General features: G+C 40.0%; 1 protein-coding gene across 4 annotated transcripts in view; it reads left to right on the plus strand.

Moving 5' to 3' along the window:
* TTC28 (tetratricopeptide repeat domain 28) overlaps positions 1-23,965 on the plus strand; it is a 599,164-nt gene that overhangs the window by 422,411 nt on the left and 152,788 nt on the right. For all 4 annotated transcript variants that reach the window (XM_065904566.1, XM_065904567.1, XM_065904568.1 and 1 more), the window contains one exon: positions 17,154-17,661. In XM_065904566.1, the coding sequence (XP_065760638.1) occupies positions 17,154-17,661 (508 nt within the window). The remainder of the gene's footprint in view (positions 1-17,153; positions 17,662-23,965) is intronic.

The following is a 23,965-nucleotide window of genomic DNA, read 5'->3' on the forward strand; positions in this document are numbered from 1 at the left end:
ACGGAGACAGAAGATAGGATAAGTGAGGTAGAAGATAAAATGGTGGAAATAAATGAAGCAGAGAGGAAAAAAGAAAAAAGGATCAAAAGAAATGAGGACAACCTCAGGGACCTCTGGGACAATGTGAAACGCCCCAACATTCGAATCATAGGAGTCCCAGAAGAAGAAGACAAAAAGAAAGGCCATGAGAAAATACTCGAGGAGATAATAGCTGAGAACTTCCCTAAAATAGGGAAGGAAATAGCCACCCAAGTCCAAGAAACCCAGAGAGTCCCAAACAGGATAAACCCAAGGCGAAACACCCCAAGACACATATTAATCAAATTAACAAAGATCAAACACAAAGAACAAATACTAAAAGCAGCAAGGGAGAAACAACAAATAACACACAAAGGGATTCCTATAAGGATAACAGCTGATCTATCAATAGAAACCCTCCAGGCCAGAAGGGAATGGCAGGACATACTGAAAGTAATGAAAGAGAATAACCTACAACCTAGATTACTGTACCCAGCAAGGATCTCATTCAGATATGAAGGAGAATTCAAAAGCTTTACAGACAAGCAAAAGCTGAGAGAATTCAGCACCACCAAACCAGCTCTTCAACAAATGCTAAAGGATCTTCTCTAGACAGGAAATGCAGAAAGGTTGTATAAACGTGAACCCAAAACAACAAAGTAAATGACAACGGGACCACACCTATCAATAATTACCTTAAATGTAAATGGGTTGAATGCCCCAACCAAAAGACAAAGATTGGCTGAATGGATACAAAAACAAGACCCCTATATATGCTGTCTACAAGAGACCCACCTCAAAACAAGGGACACATACAGACTGAAAGTGAAGGGCTGGAAAAAAATATTTCACGCAAACGGAGACCAAAAGAAAGCAGGAGTCGCCATACTCATATCAGATAAAATAGACTTCCAAATAAAGGATGTGAAAAGAGACAAAGAAGGACACTACATAATGATCAAAGGATCAATCCAAGAAGAAGATATAACAATTATAAATATATATGCACCCAACATAGGAGCACCGCAATATGTACGGCAAACACTAACGAGTATGAAAGAGGAAATTAATAGTAATACAATAATAGTGGGAGACTTTAATACCCCACTCACAACCATGGATAGATCAACTAAACAGAAAATCAACAAGGAAACACAAACCTTAAATGATACAATGGACCAGCTAGACCTAATTGATATCTATAGGACATTTCACCCCAAAACAATCAACTTCACCTTTTTCTCAAGTGCACATGGAACCTTCTCCAGAATAGATCACATCCTGGGCCATAAATCTGGTCTTGGAAAATTCAAAAAAATTGACATCATTCCAGTCATCTTTTCTGACCACAGTGCAGTAAGATTAGATCTCAATTACAGGAAAAAAATTGTTAAAAATTCCAACATATGGAGGCTAAATAACACGCTTCTGAATAACCAACAAATCATAGAAGAAATCAAAAAAGAAATCAAAGTATGTATAGAAATAAATGAAAAAGAAAACACAACAACCCAAAACCTATGGGACACTGTAAAAGCAGTGCTAAGGGGAAGGTTCATAGCATTACAGGCACACATCAAGAAACAAGAAAAAAGCCAAATAAATAACCTAACTCTACACCTAAAGCAATTAGAGAAGGAAGAAATGAAGAACCCCAGGGTTAGCAGAAGGAAAGAAATCTTAAAAATTAGGGCAGAAATAAATGCGAAAGAAACTAAAGAGACCATAGCAAAAATCAACAAAGCTAAAAGCTGGTTTTTTGAAAAAATAAACAAAATTGACAAACCATTAGCAAGACTCATTAAGAAACAAAGAGAGAAGAACCAAATTAACAAAATAAGAAATGAAAAGGGTGAGATCACAACAGACAACACTGAAATCCAAAGGATCATAAGAGACTACTACCAGCAGCTCTATGCCAATAAAATGGACAACTTGGATGAAATGGACAAATTCTTAGAAAAGTATAACTTTCCAAAACTGAACCAGGAAGAAATAGAAGATCTTAACAGAGTCATCACAAGCAAGGAAATCGAAACTGTAATCAGAAATCTTCCAGCAAACAAAAGCCCAGGACCAGATGGCTTCACAGCTGAATTCTACCAAAAATTTAGAGAAGAGCTAACACCTATCTTACTCAAACTCTTCCAGAAAATTGCAGAAGAAGGTAAACTTCCAAACTCATTCTATGAGGCCACCATCACCCTAATTCCAAAACCAGACAAAGATGCCACAAAAAAAGAAAACTACAGGCCAATATCACTGATGAACATAGATGCAAAAATCCTTAACAAAATTCTAGCAAACAGAATCCAACAACATATTAAAAAAATCATACACCATGACCAAGTGGGCTTTATCCCAGGAATGCAAGGATTCTTTAATATCCGCAAATCAATCAACGTAATACACCACATTAACAAATTGAAAGATAAAAACCATATGATTATCTCAATAGATGCAGAGAAAGCCTTTGACAAAATTCAACACTCATTTATGATTAAAACTCTCCAGAAAGCAGGAATAGAAGGAACATACCTCAACATAATAAAAGCTATATATGACAAACCCACAGCAAGCATCACCCTCAATGGTGAAAAATTGAAAGCATTTCCTCTGAAATCAGGAACAAGACAAGGATGCCCACTCTCACCACTACTATTCAACATAGTGTTGGAAGTTTTGGCCACAGCAATCAGAGCAGAAAAAGACATAAAAGGAATCCAGATAGGAAAAGAAGAAGTGAAACTCTCGCTGTTTGCAGATGACATGATCCTCTACATAGAAAACCCTAAAGACTCTTCCAGAAAATTATTAGAGCTAATCAATGAATATAGTAAAGTTGCAGGATATAAAATTAACACACAGAAATCCCTTGCATTCCTATACACTAACAATGAAAAAACAGAAAGAGGAATTAAGGAAACAATACCATTCACCATTGCAACAAAAAGAATAAAATACTTAGGAGTATATCTACCTAAAGAAACAAAAGACCTATACATAGAAAACTATAAAACACTGATGAAAGAAATCAAAGAGGACACAAACAGATGGAGAAACATACCGTGCTCATGGATTGGAAGAATCAATATTATCAAAATGGCTATTCTACCCAAAGCAATCTATAGATTCAATGCAATCCCTATCAAGTTACCAACGGTATTTTTCACAGAACTAGAACAAATAATTTCACAATTTGTATGGAAATACAAAAAACCTCGAATAGCCAAAGTAATCTTGAGAAAGAAGAATGGAACTGGAGGAATCAACCTGCCTGACTTCAGACTCTACTACAAAGCCACAGTCATCAAGACAGTATGGTACTGGCACAAAGACAGAAATATAGATCAATGGAATAGAATAGAAAGCCCAGAGATAAATCCACGAACATATGGACACCTCATCTTTGCCAAAGGAGGCAAGGATATACAATGGAAAAAAGACAATCTCTTTAACAAGTGGTGCTGGGAAAACTGGTCAACCACTTGTAAAAGAATGAAACTAGAACACTCTCTAACACCATACACAAAAATAAACTCAAAATGGATTAAAGATCTAAATGTAAGACCAGAAACTATAAAACTCCTAGAGGAGAACATAGGCAAAACACTCTCCGACATAAATCACAGCAAGATCTTCTATGACCCACCTCCCAGAATATTGGAAATAAAAGCAAAAATAAACAAATGGGACCTAATGAAAATTAAAAGCTTTTGCACAACAAAGGAAACTGTAAGTAAGGTGAAAAGACAGCCCTCAGATTGGGAGAAAATAATAACAAATGAGGAAACAGACAAAGGATTAATCTCAAAAATATACAAGCAACTCCTGAAGCTCCATTCCAGAAAAATAAACGACCCAATCAAAAAATGGGCCAAAGAACTAAACAGACATTTCTCCAAAGAAGACATACAGATGGCTAACGAACACATGAAAAGATGCTCAACATCACTCATCATCAGAGAAATGCAAATCAAAACCACAATGAGGTACCATTACACGCCAGTCAGGATGGCTGCTATCCAAAAGTCTACAAGCAATAAATGCTGGAGAGGGTGTGGAGAAAAGGGAACCCTCTTACACTGTTGGTGGGAATGCAAACTAGTACAGCCACTATGGAAAACAGTGTGGAGATTTCTTAAAAAACTGGAAATAGAACTGCCATATGACCCAGCAATACCACTTCTAGGCATACACACTGAGGAATCCAGATCTGAAAGAGACACGTGCACCCCAATGTTCATTGCAGCACTGTTTATAATAGCCAGGACATGGAAGCAACCTAGATGCCCATCAGCAGATGAATGGATAAGGAAGCTGTGGTACATATACACCATGGAATATTACTCAGCCGTTAAAAAGAATTCATTTGAATCAGTTCTAATGAGATGGATGAAACTGGAGCCCATTATACAGAGTGAAGTAAGCCAGAAAGATAAAGAACATTACAGTATACTAACACATATATACGGAATTTAGATAGATGGTGGCGATAACCCTATATGCAAAACAGAAAAAGAGACACAGAAGTACAGAACAGACTTTTGAACTCTGGGGGAGAACGTGAGGGTGGGATGTTTTGAAAGAACAGCATGTATATTATCTATGGTGAAACGGACCACCAGCCCAGGTGGGATACATGAGTCAGGTGCTCGGGCCTGGTGCACTGGGAGGACCCTGAGGAGTCGGGTGGGGAGGGAGGTGGGAGGGGGGATCGGGATGGGGAATACGTGTAACTATATGGCTGATTCATGTCAATGTATGACAAAACCCACTGAAATGTTGTAAAGTGATTGGCCTCCAACTAATAAAATAATATTTTAAAAAAAAAAAAAAAAATGTAATATTTATTATTTAAAATGGTCAGAATTTAATTCTGAGTATATATTTTGCATAAATAATGGGCATTAAAGTGGAGATTATTAAATGAAAGCTAGTATAATTGTAACTTTACAAGTATAATAAATCTAGTCTGGCGTAGGTGCTGACTATGAGGGCCAAAAGACAGGGAAAAGTCAATGATAACGCTTTTAACTAGTTGTTGAAAGAAATAGAGATAATGTTCACTTCTTTCATTAAGACTTTGGAAAGGTGATGAGGCTTGAGTTTGAGGTGACTGTTAGATGTTGTGATGGAATGTGGGCAAAGCAGAGTGAGGGACTTATCAGTTGAGGGCCTAAAGATCTGGGCTCTAGCCCTGCCTTTGCTGGTCATTAGCAGGTTGACCTGCTGCCAAGGTGCTTGACATGTCTTGGTCTTCGTTTCTGTATCTAAAGACACTGAGAGGTACTGTTGCCAAGTGGTTTTCAAACCTGCAGGATGCCATTGATTCCCTTAAGGGTGCTGGGGAGAAGAGTGCACTCTAGTCTAAGTAACTTAAACAACTACACTTTTAACCACATTTATCACACTTATTTTTAATTTGATTCTTTAAAAGTTTGAAAACTGATGGATCAGGTGATCTCTAAGGCCTCTTCCAGCTCTAAAATCCCCTGTCTCTTATTCTGCGATCTGAGTTTATAATCATCCAAAAGGGATAGAATTTGAATCTGCTAGAATGACTGAAAGTACTGAGAGCTGAGATGGTGGGCCATTTATTCCTAAGCAGTTAGAAGTTGTGAATTTAAGAAGGTCTCAGCCTGCACTAGGGCCTGTTCTTCATAGTGGGAGGGCCATAACAATATTCCTTCATGGATGGTAGCAGAAGTCCTCAGTTGTTTCTTAATTTCCTGACATCTTTCCAGGATCGTGGCAGACTCCTTTCCAGTCAATTAAAAGATTCCTTGTTTAAATTGTTAATCTGCCTATCCTTGTAAATAAGCTGCCCTTTTCTTGGGTTTTCTTCCTTCTTCTTTTTTTTTTTATTTTAAATTTTATTTCATTAGTTGGAGGCCAATTACTTCACAACATTTCAATGGGTTTTGTCATACATTGACACGAATCAGCCATAGAATTGCACGTATTCCCCATCCCGATCCCCCCTCCCGGTTTTCTTCCTTCTAAGAAATGTCTCTTCTGCCTCTTGTATGTGCATTTGAACACATATGTGTTTTCCATCTTTTTTCCTCTCCACATTTCTCCATTACATCCTGCTCAGCCAAAGACAGATTTTATGATTCAGTCTTCAAAGGGTGATTGACTCCATTCCAGCTCCCTATGGAACAATGTTTTATAGTCCACTAAATTTCAGGTTGGCTGGCAAGTGTGGAATGGAGTAGTTTTGATTGGACTAAACCAGTACTGATGCATAAGAAACTTGAGTGAATTATGTCATAAAAAAACTAATTTGAGACTAAGTTATCTGCCTGTCACTCCCCCAAATAAAACCGAAGATGTAGGTGAAACTGATAATGGGGAAGAAGTTTCCAAAAGTCATCTTAACTGATTATTTTGAGTGAGTGAGAAAATCTACACCCGGTGAAACTCACTTCCCTGTAGTACTACCAGGACTCTAGGATTTTTTACTTGGTCATCATCTTGTGGTCAAAGAGCTATGTAGAATGGAATTCTTTATAAAAATCTTTCTGGAAGGATAGCATGTGGCTGCCATGGCAAGTGTTAAGATATAAAGGAAAGAGGAGAATCCTTAGGTAACCTGGAAGAGATGTTAAGAAGGAACATTTCTTCTCTCTGACATTCAGCATCAACCTCATCGTTTGCAGTTCTTCATGAGGAAGCAGCACACACTCTTGCATTGGCTGCAACTTGGCAGTTATAGCACATAGCACAGATGCCTGATGTATTGAATCAAGTTTACATGGAGCATCAAGTTTAAAAAAAAAATGAATTCATTATAAATTCTGGCAGTTTTTATAGTATAATTAAAATGTCTAACAGGATACCTCTGGGAAACTAAATGCAGTTTTACTATTTATAGAGCCAGCAGAGGTAGTGTTTCTTGCCAACTTTCATATCTTATGACCTATAAATTGCTCTTAATAGCTAATCTGTCATCCAGTTTCTCAAACAAGAAAGCTTGTTTCCTTATTAATTTGTTAATTTGCATCTGCAAAGGACATTTACAAATTCTTGGTTTGAAAACATTGCTCTTTAATGCTGGGCATTATAAATAATTTATCACCTGTGATAGAAACTCTTAGGTCTAGGTAATAGATCTTTCTGACACTGTATTATTCTTCCAACCCTAATATAATTTTGATAAAAATAATTATTGTGAAAGCTCCTCTGGCCCCATAACATTAGAAAAGGCTGACAGGTTACTCTGGAGAAATTATAACCATCACTAACGGCTCTCTAGGCTCATAGTAATAGATTCAAACTAGCTCTTCCAACTATGGTATTCAGTTTAGTTGCTCAGTTGTGTCCGACTCTTTGCGACCCTATGGACTGCAGCACCCCAGGCCTCCCTGTCTATCACCAGCTCTCGGAGCTTGCTCAAACTCATGTCCATTGAATCTTTGATGCCATCCAACCATCTCATCCTCTGTTGTCCCCTTCTCCTCCTGCCTTTAGTCTTTCCCAGCATCAGGGTCTTTTCAAATGAGTCAGCTCTTCTCATCAGGTGGCCAAAGTATTGGAGTTTCAGCTTCAACATCAACCCTTCCAATGAACACTCAGGACTGATCTCCTTTAGGATGGACTGGTTGAATCTCCTTGCAGTTCAAGGGACTCTCAAGAATCTTCTCCAACACCACAGTTCAAAAGCATCAATTCTTCAACGCTCAGCTTTCTTTATAGTCCAACTCTCACATCCTTACACGACTACTGGAAAAACCATAGCTTTGACTAGACGGACCTTTGTTGGCAAAGTTATGTCTGTGCTTTTTAATATGCTGTCTAGAAGACTGCTAAAGATCATCTAATTAAAATTTTCCCTGTTTATGTGGTGTGTAAGTCTCTTCTTTGGCTGTGGTTGTGAGTTCATAATTCTGAGTGATCCCATTTCAGGAAGCTTTCTTCCTACCAAGAGCTTTAATATTTAACTGTTTTTTGTTTGTGTTTTGCTGACTTGTCTTCTCTTTGTTGCAATCCAAGAAGGATTTGTGGAAGCAGGAAACAAAATATGAAAGGGAAGAAAGCAGAGTAATGAGAGGATTGGGATCCTATCATCTGCTGAAGCCAGGGCAGACTTTGTACCTATTATGGGATTCTATCTGGCTGTTAAAAGGAGGCTCTGTATTAAATCATAAGCTTCCTGGTGACTGAAACAAAAAGGTAAACATGACCACTTATAAGAGTCACATTTTTCCTAAGATAAAACCATAGCAACTGCTTTGTAGAAGCATTGACTCGGAAGGAAATTTTACCATTGATTCTTATGAAGATGACATCAGGTGGTATCATGGACAGTGTCCTCAACAATATAGATTATACATTTTTTATTATTTTGTCTGGTTGGTTTTATGTGACTATTGAGTAAGCAACTCTGGACATTAGTGATTATTGTAACTTTTTGTACAGAATTACTTCATCAGCTCAATTGCTGACCAAGGGTAGATTTTTCAGGCTATGGTACATTCATTATATAGGGAGTGGATGTCATTTTAAATTGTAGGGAGTATATAGACCCTGCAGAACATGACGCAGTCTTCTCTTTCTACAGGGTTGTATTTGGTTGGCTATTAATTCCTCATAAATTGATCTGCAGTGTGGGTAAATTGCTACCAAGTAGACCCTTGTATTTGGGTCTACAGATTAATACAGATTTTTAAAGATTAGCTAAGTTTCTGTATAGAAAAATGACTAAAATTCCATCATGTAAAAACCTATGGTAATTCAAATAATTGAACCACGAGATAGATAGTGCTAACTATAATTATAGTGACTGGAGCATGAAAATGATTAATTTATACTCAGTATTGTGGTTACGGTAGACGAGGTTATGCTGCAATAGTAGTCAGTTCCCAAATCTTAGTGCCTGATTTCTTGTGCCCGCTGTGTGTGTATCATAAATCTGCCAGGGCTGCGTTCCACAATGCTGTGATTGTCACTTGAAGTTCAGTTCGGATGGAGCAGTTTGTAGCAAGGAGAAGAGGAAATGTGGTGAAGCCTGCGCTGGTTCTTAAAGCTTTACATGGATTTGAGCACATTTATTGGCCAAAGAAAGTTGCATTGCCACTCTTAACTGACTTCTTGCAGGCAGGGATGTGCAGTCTTACCTGCTTTGACACAGAGATGCCAGCAAACTTGTGAATATCCCTAAAGTGAAGTGAAATGAAGTCGCTCAGTCGTGTCCGACTGTTTGCAACCCTGTGGACTGTAGCCTACCAGGTTCCTCCGTCCATGGGGTTCTCCAGGCAAAAATATCCCTAAAGCCTACCCTAATATCATGGGCGGTGGGGGCGGGGGGGGGGGTGGTTAGTCGCTAAGTCATGTCTGACCCTTGCAACCTCATGGACTGTGGCCCATCAGGCTCCTCTGTCCATGAGATTTTCCAGGCCAGAATACTGGAGTGGGCTGGCATTTCCTTCTCCACCCTTGTATCATTAGTGCCTAACATAGAACTTATTGTATTCTAATTAGTCATTATTTTAGTTAAACATGTTGTTGTTACTACCGGTCTCCCTCCTTTTCAGCTACTTTGTGGAAATATGTGAAAGTATGAATCTGATCCTGTCAGTCTCCTGCTTAAATGTGGGGTGGTTATTGCCCCATGGGTGGATCATAAATTCTTCAGTAGAGGCTAAACTGCATGTGTGAGCATGAGGGCTAGAGTTTGAAGTCTGTGGATGTGAACCCTGGCTTTGCTATTAGTTGTGTATTTTTAGGTATGTCATTTTATCTGAGTCTAGCATTATCTCACAATTGGATTTAATAATAACACACTTAGGAGGGTTTGTATAATGATTAAATGAAATAACATACATGGAATATATTTTAGATTTTACAAATTGATAGACAGAATTCATCCAAACTTACCTTTTATAGACTTCTCTCCAGTACCATCCCCACTCCCAGGTCTAAGTGGTTTTTTGGTCTCTAGTCACTACACACTCTGTCATACTTCATGCCTTTGCTTGTGCTGCTTCCATTTCCTAGAATTGCCCATTCCCACAGTGAAGAAAAATCCAATTTATTTATTAATTTTTTAACTAATAGACTTCATTTTTAGAGCAATTGTAGATTTACAGAGAATTGAGCAGATAGTACAGAGAGTTCTCACATTCCGTCTCTTTTCCCACTCAGTTTCCCCTCTTAGTAACATCTTACACTAATGTGGTACATTTGTTACAATTGAAAAACCAATAGTTAATATATTATTATTAACTGAAGTTCATAGTTTATGCTAGGGTTCACTATTGGTGTTACACAACCTGTGAGTTTTGACCAACATGTGATGCACTGTGTACATAATTATAATGTCATGCAGAATAGTCTCATGGCCCTAACCCCCCTGTGCTATATCCTCTCCCCCCACTGAAACCACTGATCCTTTTGCTTTCTCTGTAGTTTTGCCTTTTCCAGAGGGTCATATAGTTGGGATTACATAGTGTGTAGTTTGTTAAGACTGGAATCTTTCATCAAGCAATATACATTTAAGGTTTCCTTCATGTCTCTTTGTGGCTTGATAGATCATTTCTTTTTAGTGCTGAATAATATTCCATTCTAAAGATATACCAGGTTTTATTTATCTGTTCACCTATTGAAAGACATCTTGGTTGCTTCCAGCTTTTAACCATTATGAACGAAGGTCTTGCAAACATACATGTGCACGTTTTTAGGTGGACATAAGTATTCATTTCCTTAAGGTAAATACTTGGGAGCATGATTACTGGATCATATGCTATGAGTATGTTTGTAGGAAATGCTCCAAATATTTTCCAAGGTGGCTATCCCATTTTGCATTCCCATTAGCAATCAGTGAGAGTTGCTATTGCTCACATCCTTACCAGGATTTGATGTTGTCAGTTATGTTGGATTTTCACTGTTCCGATAGGTGTGTAGTGGTATCTCATTGTTTTAACTTGCAGTTCTCTGATGATACATGATGCGGGCATCTTTTCATATGCTTCTTTGCCATCTATATATAGTCAGCCCTTCATATCCATGGGTTCTGTATCTATAGATTCAACAAACCACAGGTTAAAAATATTTGGGAAAAAAATCCAGAAAGTTCCAAAAAGCAAAATTTGAATTTATCATGCACCAGTGACTCTTTACCTCGTATTTACATTATGTGTGCTGTGCTTAGTTGCTAACTCATGTATGACTCTTTGCAACCCAGGTGGACTGTAGCCCGCCAGGCTCCTCTGTCCATGGTGACTCTCCAGGCAAGAATACTGGAGCGGGTTGCCATGCCCTCCTCTAGGGGATCTTCCCAACCCAGGGATTGAACCCAGGTCTCCTGCATTGCAGGTGTATTCTTTACCAACTGTGCCACCAGGGAAGCCCAATTTACATTATATTAGGCATTATAAGTCATCTACAGTTAATTTAAAGAATATGGGAAGATGTGCATAGGCTATATGTACATGCCATACCATTTTACATGAGGGACTTGAGCATGCACAGGTGTAGGTACCTGCTAGAGTCCTGGATCCAGTGCCTTGCAGATACTGAAGGCAACCGTATCTTCTTTGGTGAAGTGTATTTTCAGGTTTTTTGTTCATTTTAAAGTTGGATTGTTTTCTTGTTGTGTTTTAAGGGTTTTTGTTTGTTTGTTTGAATGTTTGATATATTTTGGATACGGATATAAGTCCTTTGCCAGATAAATGTTTTGCAAATATCTTCTCCCAAACTGTAGCTTGTCTTCTCAGTCTCCTAGCCATATTCTTCACTGAGCACAGTTGTTAATTTTAATGAAATCCAACTTAGTAATTTTTTCTTTCATGGGTCATGCCTTTGGTGTTTTATCTATAAATTCACTGTCAAACTCCAGGTCCCCTAGAATTTCTCTTATCTTTAACGAGTTTTATAGTTCTCCATTTTACATGTACTGTGATCCATTTTGAGTCAGTTTGTATGCAAGGTGTAAAGTCTGTGTCTAGATTCGCTTTCTTTGCATCTGGATGTCCAGTTGTTCAAGCACCATTTTTTGAAAAGACTGTCCTTTCACCTTTGAATTACTTTTGCTCATTTGTCAAAATTAGTTGATTCTGTTTGTGTAAGTCTAGAGAGTTTTCTTGAGTATATGAGTGACTAAGGAAATGAACCACCCAAAAAGACCCTAGACACTCGAGTATCTTTGTCAGTTTTGACCACTTAAAGTCCTTTTACCAGCATTTTGCATTGCATATACCAATGATTCTAAAATGTCCTGGAGTAAAGGGTGAATTTTCTTATGCCTACTTTAGCAGAAGAGTTTGAACTGTGGTGTTGGAGAAGACTCTTGAGAGTCCCTTGGACTGCAAGGAGATCTAACCAGTCCATCCTAAAGGAGATCAGTCCTGGGTGTTCATTGGAAGGACTGATGCTGAAACTGAAACTCCAATACTTTGGCCACCTCATGTGAAGAGTTGACTCATTGGAAAAGATCCTGATGCTGGGAGGGATAGGGAGCAGGAGGAGAAGGGGATGACAGAGGATGAGATGGCTGAATGGCATCACCAACTCTGTGGACATGAGTTTGAGTAAGCTCTGGGAGTTGGTGATGGACAGGGAGGCCTGGTGTGCTGCGATTCATGGGGTCGCAAAGAGTCGGACACAACTGAGCAACTGAACTGACTGACTGACTGACTGATTGTGAGTAATATGCTTTAGCATATGAAGATAATAACCCTTCCCATCATCAGTGGGACAAGATTCTTATGTTATCTTTTTAGTTTTGGTAACGTAACGTCATGTTCTATTTTCTGGTCATCTGTCTTCTACCCCATCTTTGAAATGAGACCCCTGGGTTGGGAAGATCCCCAGGAGAAGGGAATGGCAACCCATTCCAGTATTCTTGCCTGGAGAATCCCATGGACAGAGGAGCCTGGAGAGCTACAGTCCATGGGGTCACAAAGAGTCAGATATGACTGAGTGATTGACACTAAGTGAGTGTTGTCTTGGTTAGGGTAGGTAAATAAATGAAAATTAAACATTTTGAGCATCTTCTGTGAGCCCTGAAAAGGGCTCTTTACAAATTCTATCTTACATTGTACTCATCAGAGCACTGCGAAATATCAATATTCCTGTTTACATATGAAGAAACTGAGGCTCAGAGATGTGGCATAACTTGTGCAGTATTATGTAGTTTTTTCTTTAAACCCGTGCATGCCTGATTCCAGAGTCTGTCCCTATTCTTCTCCATCCCTCTGCCTCTTGGGTTGCAGGTGGTTAACCCAATGCCTTGGGTTCATGGGCAGTGAACTGGCAGAGGATACAAGGTGTGTGTGGATTGGGACAGTAAAGATGAAAAAGTGTATTTCTGGCACTAGTTGTGGGAGTATTTCCCCTGTTCTTAAAACTATATGCAATTAATCAGCAATTATGTAAAATATTCTCTATATGTGTGTTTAATCATCCCACAAAATATAACCTTTATGAAAATACATACAATAAGGGGAAAAACATTCTAGCTGTGAAGGAAAGCATGTTTAATTCTTCAAAATAATATTTAATATTATTGTTGATGATATAGTGATGATAGTAGTTATCATCACTGTGGTTATAGTTGGGGTAGTTTTGCTGTTGTTCAGTCGTTAAGTCATATCCAACTTTTTGCAAACCGGGTAGTTTTAGAGTTTGTCTACTTTATGTCCTAAACTGAAAGTCCTTAAAGGTGGTTTGAAAATATATGAGCAAATTTCCTTTCTAGCTTCATGTCCCATGAAAGGACTCGTCAGGTGCAGTTCTTCTGCAAATACTCAGGTCACGGAGCACGGGGTAATGACTCTTGTGTGTGAAGTCTGCAGCTGGAAATCATGCTCTGGCAAGAACATGAGTAATTTATCTTTTGTAAAAAGAGAAAAGTGTTGTCTTATTCCAACTGGATAGTTTGTTAGCATAACTGTTTGTGTGCATTTTGATATTCAAATACAGATGTTCCAAAATGTTTCCACTGTGGGAAGCAGCTGCTGCTATTCTAGCACAGAAATCTCAATGAGATTAATATACAAAGGCAGTGTGAACCTTAGTGGCAAGTACAGCATCTGCTTGAGGTGGGGCTTATGAGTCCCCTAGATAGTGGGTCTTCATATTCTCATTAACAGCCTGAAACTATTGTTTCAGATCTAAGCTTGTTCTGAAGGAAGAGGAACAAAGACAAGTGATTAATTTGTAATTCACTTAGCTGATAAATATCATCACATGTTATTTGCCCAGCGGCTGTAAAACACTGGCCTTCATTTCCAGTGGCAACTGATAGGAATGTAGATGTTTGGTCACAATGACTGATGCTCTCAGTGCTGTTGCTAGCTTCTGCTCTGGTAGCAGAGCTCAGCCCTGCCAGCTTGCAGTCATAAAACATCCATCCACACCTTAGTGATGTGTTTACGGAGAACTTCACAGTTTAATCAGGACACTTGCATGTACTGCTTCATCTGATCCCATCCTAACCCTGAGAAGTACACATGCCGTCATTATCAGAACAGTTTACATATAAAGGAAACACAGGTGAAGAAGGTGAATGACTTACAGGGTGACACAGACAGGGCCTCTGACTCTAAACGCTGCTCCATTCCTGCACTCTGTCAAGCAGCCTTTCTCATTTCGGAGGCTGTGATGTGTGCTTCACAGACCATATTGCCCTGTCTGGAGCTGCCGGTTTCCAGGACACCCGCCTGAGGAGTTGCAGCCTGATGGTGCTCCCTGCGACTGGCAGGTGCCAGGGAAGAGCTGATGCAGTCACTCTTCCCTCTTTCCCTCACACCCCAGAAGGGAAACGCCCCAGTACTCCCTTTCCTTATGTTCAGGAGAGCTTGAGCAAATGAGCTGCTATGTCTCTCTGGCATTTACAGAAATGAAGAACCAGAAGCAGAAGATCCCTGAGCTGTCATTTGGAGTTGCCATAAACCAGAAGTTTCTAAGAACAGTGACGCCTGGGGTGCTGTGCCTGCCCCAGGCCTTATAAATCTATTCCCTGCAGTGTTCAAGGGCTCATTGCCTCCAACCAGACCTACTGTTTGGAATTATCTAGTGAATTATTTATGGTTTACACATTTGACAGAGGCTCATGGCTAAGTTTGAAAACACTCAGTTCCTGACTTACTGCTGGGTCCTAGAAACATCTGTCTGGAAAACTGAGGCTCAGAAAAGTGAAGTTTCTAAAGATCCCAGAACTCGGAAACAGCAGTACAGTTTTGAACCACATACATCTGATTCCAAGTTACTCTAGCTCCAGAGTGAAAAAGCCATGTGTTTTACTTTGAGAGCAACAAAGATTTGCATATGGGATGGTCTGTGGACTGTGTTCTCTCTAGCCCCACTTGGGCACAGAAGGACCCCTGAGAGTAAGGAGGGGAGGGCTAGTTACAGAAGGAAAAGAGAGAGGCTGAGCCCCTGGGCCTGCGGCAAGGAGGATAGAAGCTCACTGCGCATGAGGTGGGGAGTTGTGAGCAGTAGAAAGGCCCGTGTGCAATGTGCTGACATGAAGTCTTAACCTCTGATCCCAAAGAGGTTCCCAAAGTAGGAACCAGAGGCCAGTTCATGTCCAAGTGGCATGCTCTTGGGTGACATCATTGCTGCTTCTGCCAGAATCACATTGCTGCAGGATTGTGATGTTCACGGAATTGTTTCTGCTCTCCAACACTCAGAAAAAAACAAAAAAGTACATTTCAAAGTGTTTACTTCTTCTCTGTTTTCCTCAGTCTTTTTGCTGGACCATCTGTGAAATGATAAAAGCAACTTAAAACTGCATGGAACTTTTGGCAAATATACAATTTGCAAGCATCGTGAAGATGGTCAGTCTGAAGTCTTTATTTCAGAGGCAAAGAAATAAGGTAGCAGATCACTCACAGCTATAAAATATTAGTAAATGTGTTCTGAAGCACACAGATGTGGAACACATCTGATAAAACAGTGCCCTCACTCCAAGGTGGGATGGCCTTCCCTAGCCTGGGGGCCCACGTGAAGATTGCTTGCCCATTTGTGACAGAGTTTTTTTTACCATTTGTTCTGCCAGGATCACATGTTCATGGTAGAGGGAGGGAGCATCCCAAAGAAAGGGGGCTATGTGGCTCCAGCTGTAGGTTTGGTGAAAAGGGAGGGGAGGACAGGCAAGTTGCTGAATGAAAAGAAGGGCAGGAAACGTGCAGTGTAACTTCCTTTTATGTCTCTGCAAAGGAGTTAGAAACTAGAGGTGAGAATCTAAGACTGTCTGCACTTAGTAAGATTCTAGAACCCATGTAACATCTTCTTAGTTATATTTGTTTCCCTTTGGTTCACTATACCAATAAAGAGGCATTTTCATTAAAACCTTTAAGACAAAAAAGAGGTCATGTTCTTTTCTTTAGACAAGAACTGCTCGAGTGGCAAGCAGTGTGAGGCGATCGGGAAGATAGCATCTTTCTGCAAAGAGGCTGAGGCCAGAAGAGGCTAGAGACGAGAACAGCAGAGCGCAAAGCACAAAAGGGGTGGGGTCCCGTGGGGACCACCCCATTCAGAGATGTAGTTGTAGCTCTGTCGTTTTCCTCTGGTTCTCATCTCATCTAAGCCCTCCACCATAGCCAGCGCTGATGAAGTCTCACTGAGGGGGCAAAGATAAGAGAACAGGACCCTCCAGTGGGTCCTGGGTCACAGAATTATCAGCCATCATTCTTGATATCTCCCTTGCTGCTAGACTATCCATTTGCTTTGGGAGAAGACAAGAATTGAGAAATGCCAAGGAGTGCAAAGAGCCGTGCATGGAGTTTCTTATGAATGTCCTGTGTTATATAACATGTAATAATTAATTTTGATTTTCTTCAACATTTTCTTCTAACTGCAGAGGTTAATAGCTATTAACAGAGATATAATATCACAATATTAAAAATGTCAGGTCTTTAAGATGAAGGTTATATGACACACAACCTGTTTCTGTGAGATTCGATATTGGAAGTTACTGATTGAATTGCCATTGTCTTTTATTAGGAACTTGCTGAGTGGAAGCACTGTTTTTCACTTCTGCATAGGTCTGCAGACCTCTGATAGAGACACTACTGGAAATTGTATTGGATGGTTACAGGCAAACTCTCAAACATTTTATTTGCTGAAACAAACCAAAGCCATTTTCTGACGTGCTTTCTTTTCTCTTCCTTATCCTTTCTCTCCAGGCAGCTTCATCAGCCCTGAGCAGTCTGGGCCACGTGTACACAGCCATTGGAGATTACCCCAATGCACTGGCCAGTCATAAACAGTGTGTTCTTCTTGCCAAGCAATCCAAAGATGAGCTTTCTGAAGCCCGAGAACTCGGCAACATGGGAGCTGTGTATATTGCCATGGGTGACTTTGAGAATGCTGTGCAGTGCCATGAGCAGCATCTGAAGATAGCCAAGGACCTGGGGAACAAGCGAGAAGAGGCCCGAGCCTACAGCAATCTGGGCAGTGCCTATCACTACAGGAGGAACTTTGACAAGGCCATGTCTTATCACAACTACGTGCTGGAGCTGGCGCAGGAGCTGATGGAGAAGGCCATTGAGATGCGGGCCTATGCTGGCCTGGGCCATGCTGCCAGGTGCATGCAGGATTTGGAGAGGGCTAAACAGTACCACGAGCAGCAGCTGGGCATCGCTGAGGATCTCAAGGACCGGGCTGCAGAGGGGCGCGCGTCCTCCAACCTGGGTAAGGACAGGCTTTCTTGCGGCACCGCGGTCAGGGCCACGGACTGGGAGTTGCTGGAGTGACCCACTGTCTTTGACAGGAGTCTGTGTGTTTATATTCAGTAGTCCTCGTTGCTCGTGTTGTATTTTTCCTTCAGCTATGCTTCCTTGAAGCTTGCCTGCTCTAAATCACAGGATCCTTTCTGTCATCCCAGCGCTGTGAGCATTAGAATGCTGAAATACTGGAAAAACAGAACACCCCAACCTTTTAATCTGTCTAGAGAGAAGAGTGAGCAGATTTATCTAATTAGAGAGAAGGGGAATGAAATGCAGATACAAAGCTATGTTTGGTTTAAATGAAAGGGAAACTGCTAGGAAGTCATCAATGGGAGGGAATTTGAGAGGATTTTTGTTTAGAGAGATTTCTTTACTTGGTGACTTTAACACAAAGGAAATGTATTTTTTCCTCACAATGTATGTATATTCATAAATGATATTGATAGTATTAGTATAAATGTATAAATTTTTTCTTTGGAAAAATTTAAGTAAGAAATTTGCAGTGTGTTTTGATACACACACTGGGTTGAGCACAATTGTTTGGCCTTTTCCATAACATCTTATGAATGAATTTTTTGGCCACTCCAATACTTGGTTACAGTTAAGACCTTTATATATTTGGATGAATTTATAAGGAATGGTAAGAGGTGGTGAGTATTACTATCTGGCTGCTACTTAGAAAATACTGGTAGCTTTTCTCTGTACTCAAGCAAATGTGGGTACATAATGAACCAAGAGAACAGATGTGTTCAGAGGTATAAGCCGAAGTCATCTTTGAGCCTGGAGCCTATGGTTCGTGCCACAGGAACTCAGGGTGGGGAGAGGACAAGGAGACAGTGAACTTGTTGGTACCAGTGTATGCTTAGCAGATACCGGCAATGCAGGATAAAACTCAGTCCCCTTTCCTTATGTGACCTACAAAACCCTGCTTCTCTTCATAGAACTTTGGCACTGCTTCTTCTTCCCCTCTGCCTCTACTTACTGCAACCATACATTTCAGTAATATATATGGTTGTTAGAATAAGTCTAACAAATCCCTGAAGATGACACTGAAGATGAGATCAGAATGAGAACCTGGAGAGTCTAATAAAAACCGTAGAAATAAGTTCTTGGTATTATATATTCATTTAATTCATTCAACAGATTTCAATTATTTATTGAATCATTACTGTGTGCTGAATCCTGGAATAATTGCCTTAAGTGACAGAGAAGTTTGAAAAAAAATCCTTGCCCTCAAATAACTTATAATTTAGTTGGTAAAATAAGACTAATACATAGGGCAACAGTGGACTCCCTACAAAGCAGAGTTAATGATGTTGTGTTGCCATGAAATTCCCAGAAGGGAATCCCTGATGAGTGGGAATAGTCTGGAAGGCTTCTTGGAGGGCATGACACCAAGGTGAACCTTGAAGAATAGTTGAGATTTGGCCAGAAATGGGATGGCATTGATGGCAAGGGGTTTGTGATACAAGGAATTTGATACAATAAGTGAGCCTATCTGAGGGATGGTGGCATGATTAGCCTTTCGGAATGTGCTAGATGATGGTAAAAGATTATAAGATTGTTATGAAAAGTAGACAAGGAACTGCTAGGGAACAGGAACTCCTGCAGATTTTGAACTGTAGGAGGGAGAACACGGACTAGATGCTGTGGCGTGTGGGAGAGGTTGGAGGGCTTGGAACCTGGAGTGCAGAAGGCCGTGTCTGTTGTGCAGCTCCTCTTGTGTCGGAAATCTGTCGTTTTGATTAGCTGTATTTTCCAAAGACTTTGTTCATCTAAATTGTTGGATGGATTGGCATAAAGTTGTCTGTAATACTTCGGTATTTTCCTTTTAATGCTGGTAGGATATACCCTGTTTCATTTCTGTTATTGGTAGTTTGTGTTCTGTACCTGAACAACAACTCCCTCACCCTTTCTAGATTATTCTAACTAGAGATTTATCAATTTTCTTGATCTTTTTAAAGAAACAACTTTTGTTGTTGTTAATTTTTTTTTCTATTGCTCGTCTTATTTTTTAATTTCATTTTTCTGGTCTCATTTTTAATATTTTCTTTCTGTCACTTTCTTTGGGTCCTCTTCCTTCCTAGCCTCTTAAGGTTGAAATTTAGGTCATTGATATTAGACCTTTCTTATTTCTTTTTTTTTTTTTCCTTTCTTATTTATAATACAAGAATTAAAAAATATAAAATTTATTATCACTGATTTAGCTGCATCCAATAATTTTTGATATGTTTTTGCTTTCATTGGGTTTAAATTATTTTCCAAAATATTTTGTGATTTCCCTTTAAACCCTGTGTTGTTTAGAAGTGCGGTTTAAAACATTTGGGATTTTCCTAGATATTTTATTGTTATCAAATTCTAGTTTAATTCCATTGTAGTCAGAGAACATACTTCGTATTACTGCAATAGGTGTCTCTGCAGGTGCTGTTTTGGTCAGGGTGGTTGATGGTCATATATTGTTAGCATCCACCGTCCAGCATGGCCAGTGCCCTCAGGTAAACAAAGACCCTCAGACTGGGCAGTCTAAGAGGCTTGTAGAGTGCCTCTGAGACCAAGGGTAAAGGCTGAACCTCTCTGAGCAAGGTTAATTCTTTACTGCCTAAGTGCATATTAAAGTTTAGGTATAATATTTTTTAGCTCTAAAATTTCCATTTGGTTCATTTAATTAATATTTCAGTTCCCCAAAGATTTATGTGTTTATTCATTACATGTATATTTTCCTTCTCATAGGCAGCCCTAGTTATTACAAAAGCATATAAAATCTCATCTTCTAGTTCCATGTGGGTCATCTCAGAGTTACACCCTTTTGATTGCCTGTTGTTGTCATTATTTTTTAATAGCTTGATTGAGGTATAATTCACATAGCATACTATTTACCCCTTTAAGGTGTGTGATTCAGTGGTTTGTAGTGTAGTCACGGAGTTGTGCACTGATTGCCTTTTGTTTTGAGTTGTTAGTCACATTTTAACGTACTTTTTGATGTGAATTGTATCCAACACTGTCAGTGATATTTTAGAAAGACTCTGGATTCTGATATATTTTTCTTAACAGTATTGATGTTTGTTGTTGTTTTACCAGTTAACTTCGTTCAAACTCCAGATTCTGTCTTCCCTGTGATTTCAGGCAGCTGAAATCTCTGTTCAGTCTTTCAACTTTCACGGAGCTGCTTAGATCCCAGGTGCTCAGGCAGTAAAGAATCTGCCTATAATGCAGGAGACCTGGGTTTGATCCCTGGGTTGGGAAGATCCCCTGAGAAGGGAATGGCAACCCACTCCAGTATTCTTGCCTGGAGAATTCCATGGACAGAGAAGTCTGGCAGGCCCCAGTCCATAGGGGTCACAAAGAGTCAGACATGACTGAGTGACTCACACACACACACATGCGTATTTCATGAGTTAAACAAAGATTTGTGTAGAATTTATACTCAGAATTCAAGGCTCCCCACTGTGACTCTCTGGGATTTTGCCTTTGTGTTTTCAAACCAGAAAGATGGTGTATATATACTTGAGTTTTAGCCTCACCGCATAGCTCTGATGGGGTTTGCCGTCTGGTCCCTGCCACCACTAAATGCCCTGTGGCATTTCAAAAATGCGAAGCTGACCTAATGCCCTTCCCTTCTGCAGAGAGTCAACTCCAAGCTTGCTCACAGTCTCTCATCGCTTTTGGTTGCCCTCCATTGTTTCTGGGTAAGTTCCTTCCCCTTCCCTCTCCACACCTGCCCCCTGCCCACTGTCAGACTCCGTTATCTGTCGTGGGTGTGTCTGAGAGCAACTGCTCCTCCATTACTGGAAGTGGAGCTCCTTCTATCTGTTTTGTTATTGTTCAGTCGCTCAGTCATGTCTGACTCTTTGCGACCCCATGGACTGCAGCACACTAGGCTTCCATGTCCTTCATTATCTCCCAGAGTTTGCTGAAACCTAAATCTATTGAGTCAGTGATGCCATCTAGTCATCTTATCCTCTGTCATCCCCTTCTCCTCCTGCCCTCAATTTTTCCCAGCGTCAGGGTCTTTTCCAATGAGTTGGCTCTTCCCATCAGGTGGCCAAAGTATTGGAGCTTCATCATCAGTCATTCCAGTGAATATTCAGGGTTGATTTCCTCTAGGATGGACTCATTTTTGGTGGCGGTTTAGTCGCTGAAGTCATGTCCGACTCTTGCGACTCCACGGACTGTAGCCTGCCAGACTCCTAACCCAGTACAATTTGATATGTACCTTTTGTACCCTGAAAAAGATCAACAGTAATTTCCTGATGGCTCAGTTTAGAGATCTCTTGATCTCACCTCTAAATTTCCCTAATCAGTACACAACATTTGGCAGGCTTTACTCTTCCGTAAAATTCTCCCCTCCTCCAGTTTCTGGGAAGAACCACTGTCCTGTTTTCTTCTTGGTTGCTCTTTCTGTACCATCTTCATTGGCTTTTCTTTAAGGGGGGAAAAAAAAGCAATTTTAAAAGTTACAAAAGTAGTACTTACTTTTGTTAAAAATTCTTACGCTATGAAAGGGTATAAAGTAGAAAAAGGAGGTGCACCCCCTTACATTCTTTCTTCTGTCCCACTCTTCAGAGTTAACTACTGTGAGCAATTTGGTTAGACTCCTTCCAGGCCTTTTTATTATGCACATAAACACATGGTAGTACAATCATATGCATAAATATACACATGTGTGTACAGGTTGTTCCTTTTTTAAAAACTTGGATCATAATGTATATCTTTTTTTGCCACCTGCTTTTTTTAGCCCACTTTCCCTCTTGGGCTTCCCTCTGTGTCATTATTCAGATTCCCTACTTTATTTTTAATAGCCCTTTTCCATTGTATTGCCATGTGTTAAATGTGGGAGTTCTTGTATTTTGTTCCTGATTCTTTCCCTTCTTTCTTTGTATCTGGCTCTTTATCACTTACACCACCATACCTTCAGCTGCTGCTTCAGCGTACATTGTTTCTAAACTCGTTTTCACCGGGTCTGACCTGCTGCCTGAGATTGTTTTCACATTTTCAGCTGCCTAGTGGATGCTTCATCTGATTTTCATGCTGATCTGACTAAGTTTGTGAGTCCAAATGGGAAATATCTTTTTCCTAAATTAACTGCTTCTCCTAGCTTTTTTATTCTGTTGATTACAGCCTCATTCTTCTAGTCATCTCTATTAATTTTCTATTGCTGTTGTAACATGTTACCACAAACTTAGTGGTTTCAGACAGCACAAATGGTTTCTCTTACAGTTCTGGAGATTAGGAGTCTGAAATTCATTTCAGCAGGCTGAGGTCAGTGTCGGCGAGCCTGGTTTCTTGGCTCTAGGGAAGAATCAGCTTCTGGTGGCTGCCTGCGTTTGCTGGCTGGTGGCCTTTTCCCCCAATCCCAGGGTGCGCCACTCTAGTCTCTGCCTCTGTGTCATCACATTACCTTCTCTTCGCACCCAACTCCTCTTGTATCCCTCTTTGAAAAAGGCTATTGTGTTTACATCAAGCCCACTTGAGTAATCCAGAATATTCTTTTCAAGATCCACAATGTAATCTTACCTCCAAAATCCCCTTTGTAACAAAATCCCCTTTGTGAAGTAACACCCACAGCTTCCTGGGATTAGAATGCAGACATTAGGGAGGAGGGGTTTGTCATTCAGCTTGGTTATACCATCCTGACTTAGAAATCTAAAGTCATCATTGATTTCTTACCCCACCCCACCCCCTTTTTTTCAGTTGACACTCAATCTAGCCGTTGTCAAATAAATATTCTCACTGAAGTTTTTTCTTTTTCTCGCTCCTTCCTAGTTGCCCAGTCTGTTGCAATAACCAACTAGTTGGCTTTTCCTCACTACCATCCCCTCCTCCCATGTTTCCTCCATCCCACATATCAAGAGCAGACCGACCTTCCTAAGCTGTACCTCAGAACGGGGCCTGTCATGGTTTCCATTTTTAAATTCTGCTGCTCCTCTGTCCAGACTCTTTACCTAAAACTGCCTTTCCATCTTTTCTAATCAAGCCCCCTGGCTGTCCTTTCTTGCTTTAATGTATTTTCTCAAGCTATTTCTTCCAGTTAGAAGAACTTCTGTGTCTGTATCTTGCTTGTCTAAAGTTTGCCCATCTTCTTAGTATTATCCCAGACACCATTCACTTCTCGAAGCCCTCTCTTGATAACAAGAAAAGTTATTTACCTTGTCTGAGTCCTGAGTCTACTTTTAAAATTTCTCTTATTCTATTTCTATTCAGTCATAAAATATGGTTATTTGTGTACTTGTATAGTTAGCGCCACTGGATTAAAACACGGTAGATGTATG

Source organism: Muntiacus reevesi, chromosome 13 (assembly GCF_963930625.1).
Source record: "Muntiacus reevesi chromosome 13, mMunRee1.1, whole genome shotgun sequence".
Lineage (NCBI taxonomy): Eukaryota > Metazoa > Chordata > Mammalia > Artiodactyla > Cervidae > Muntiacus > Muntiacus reevesi.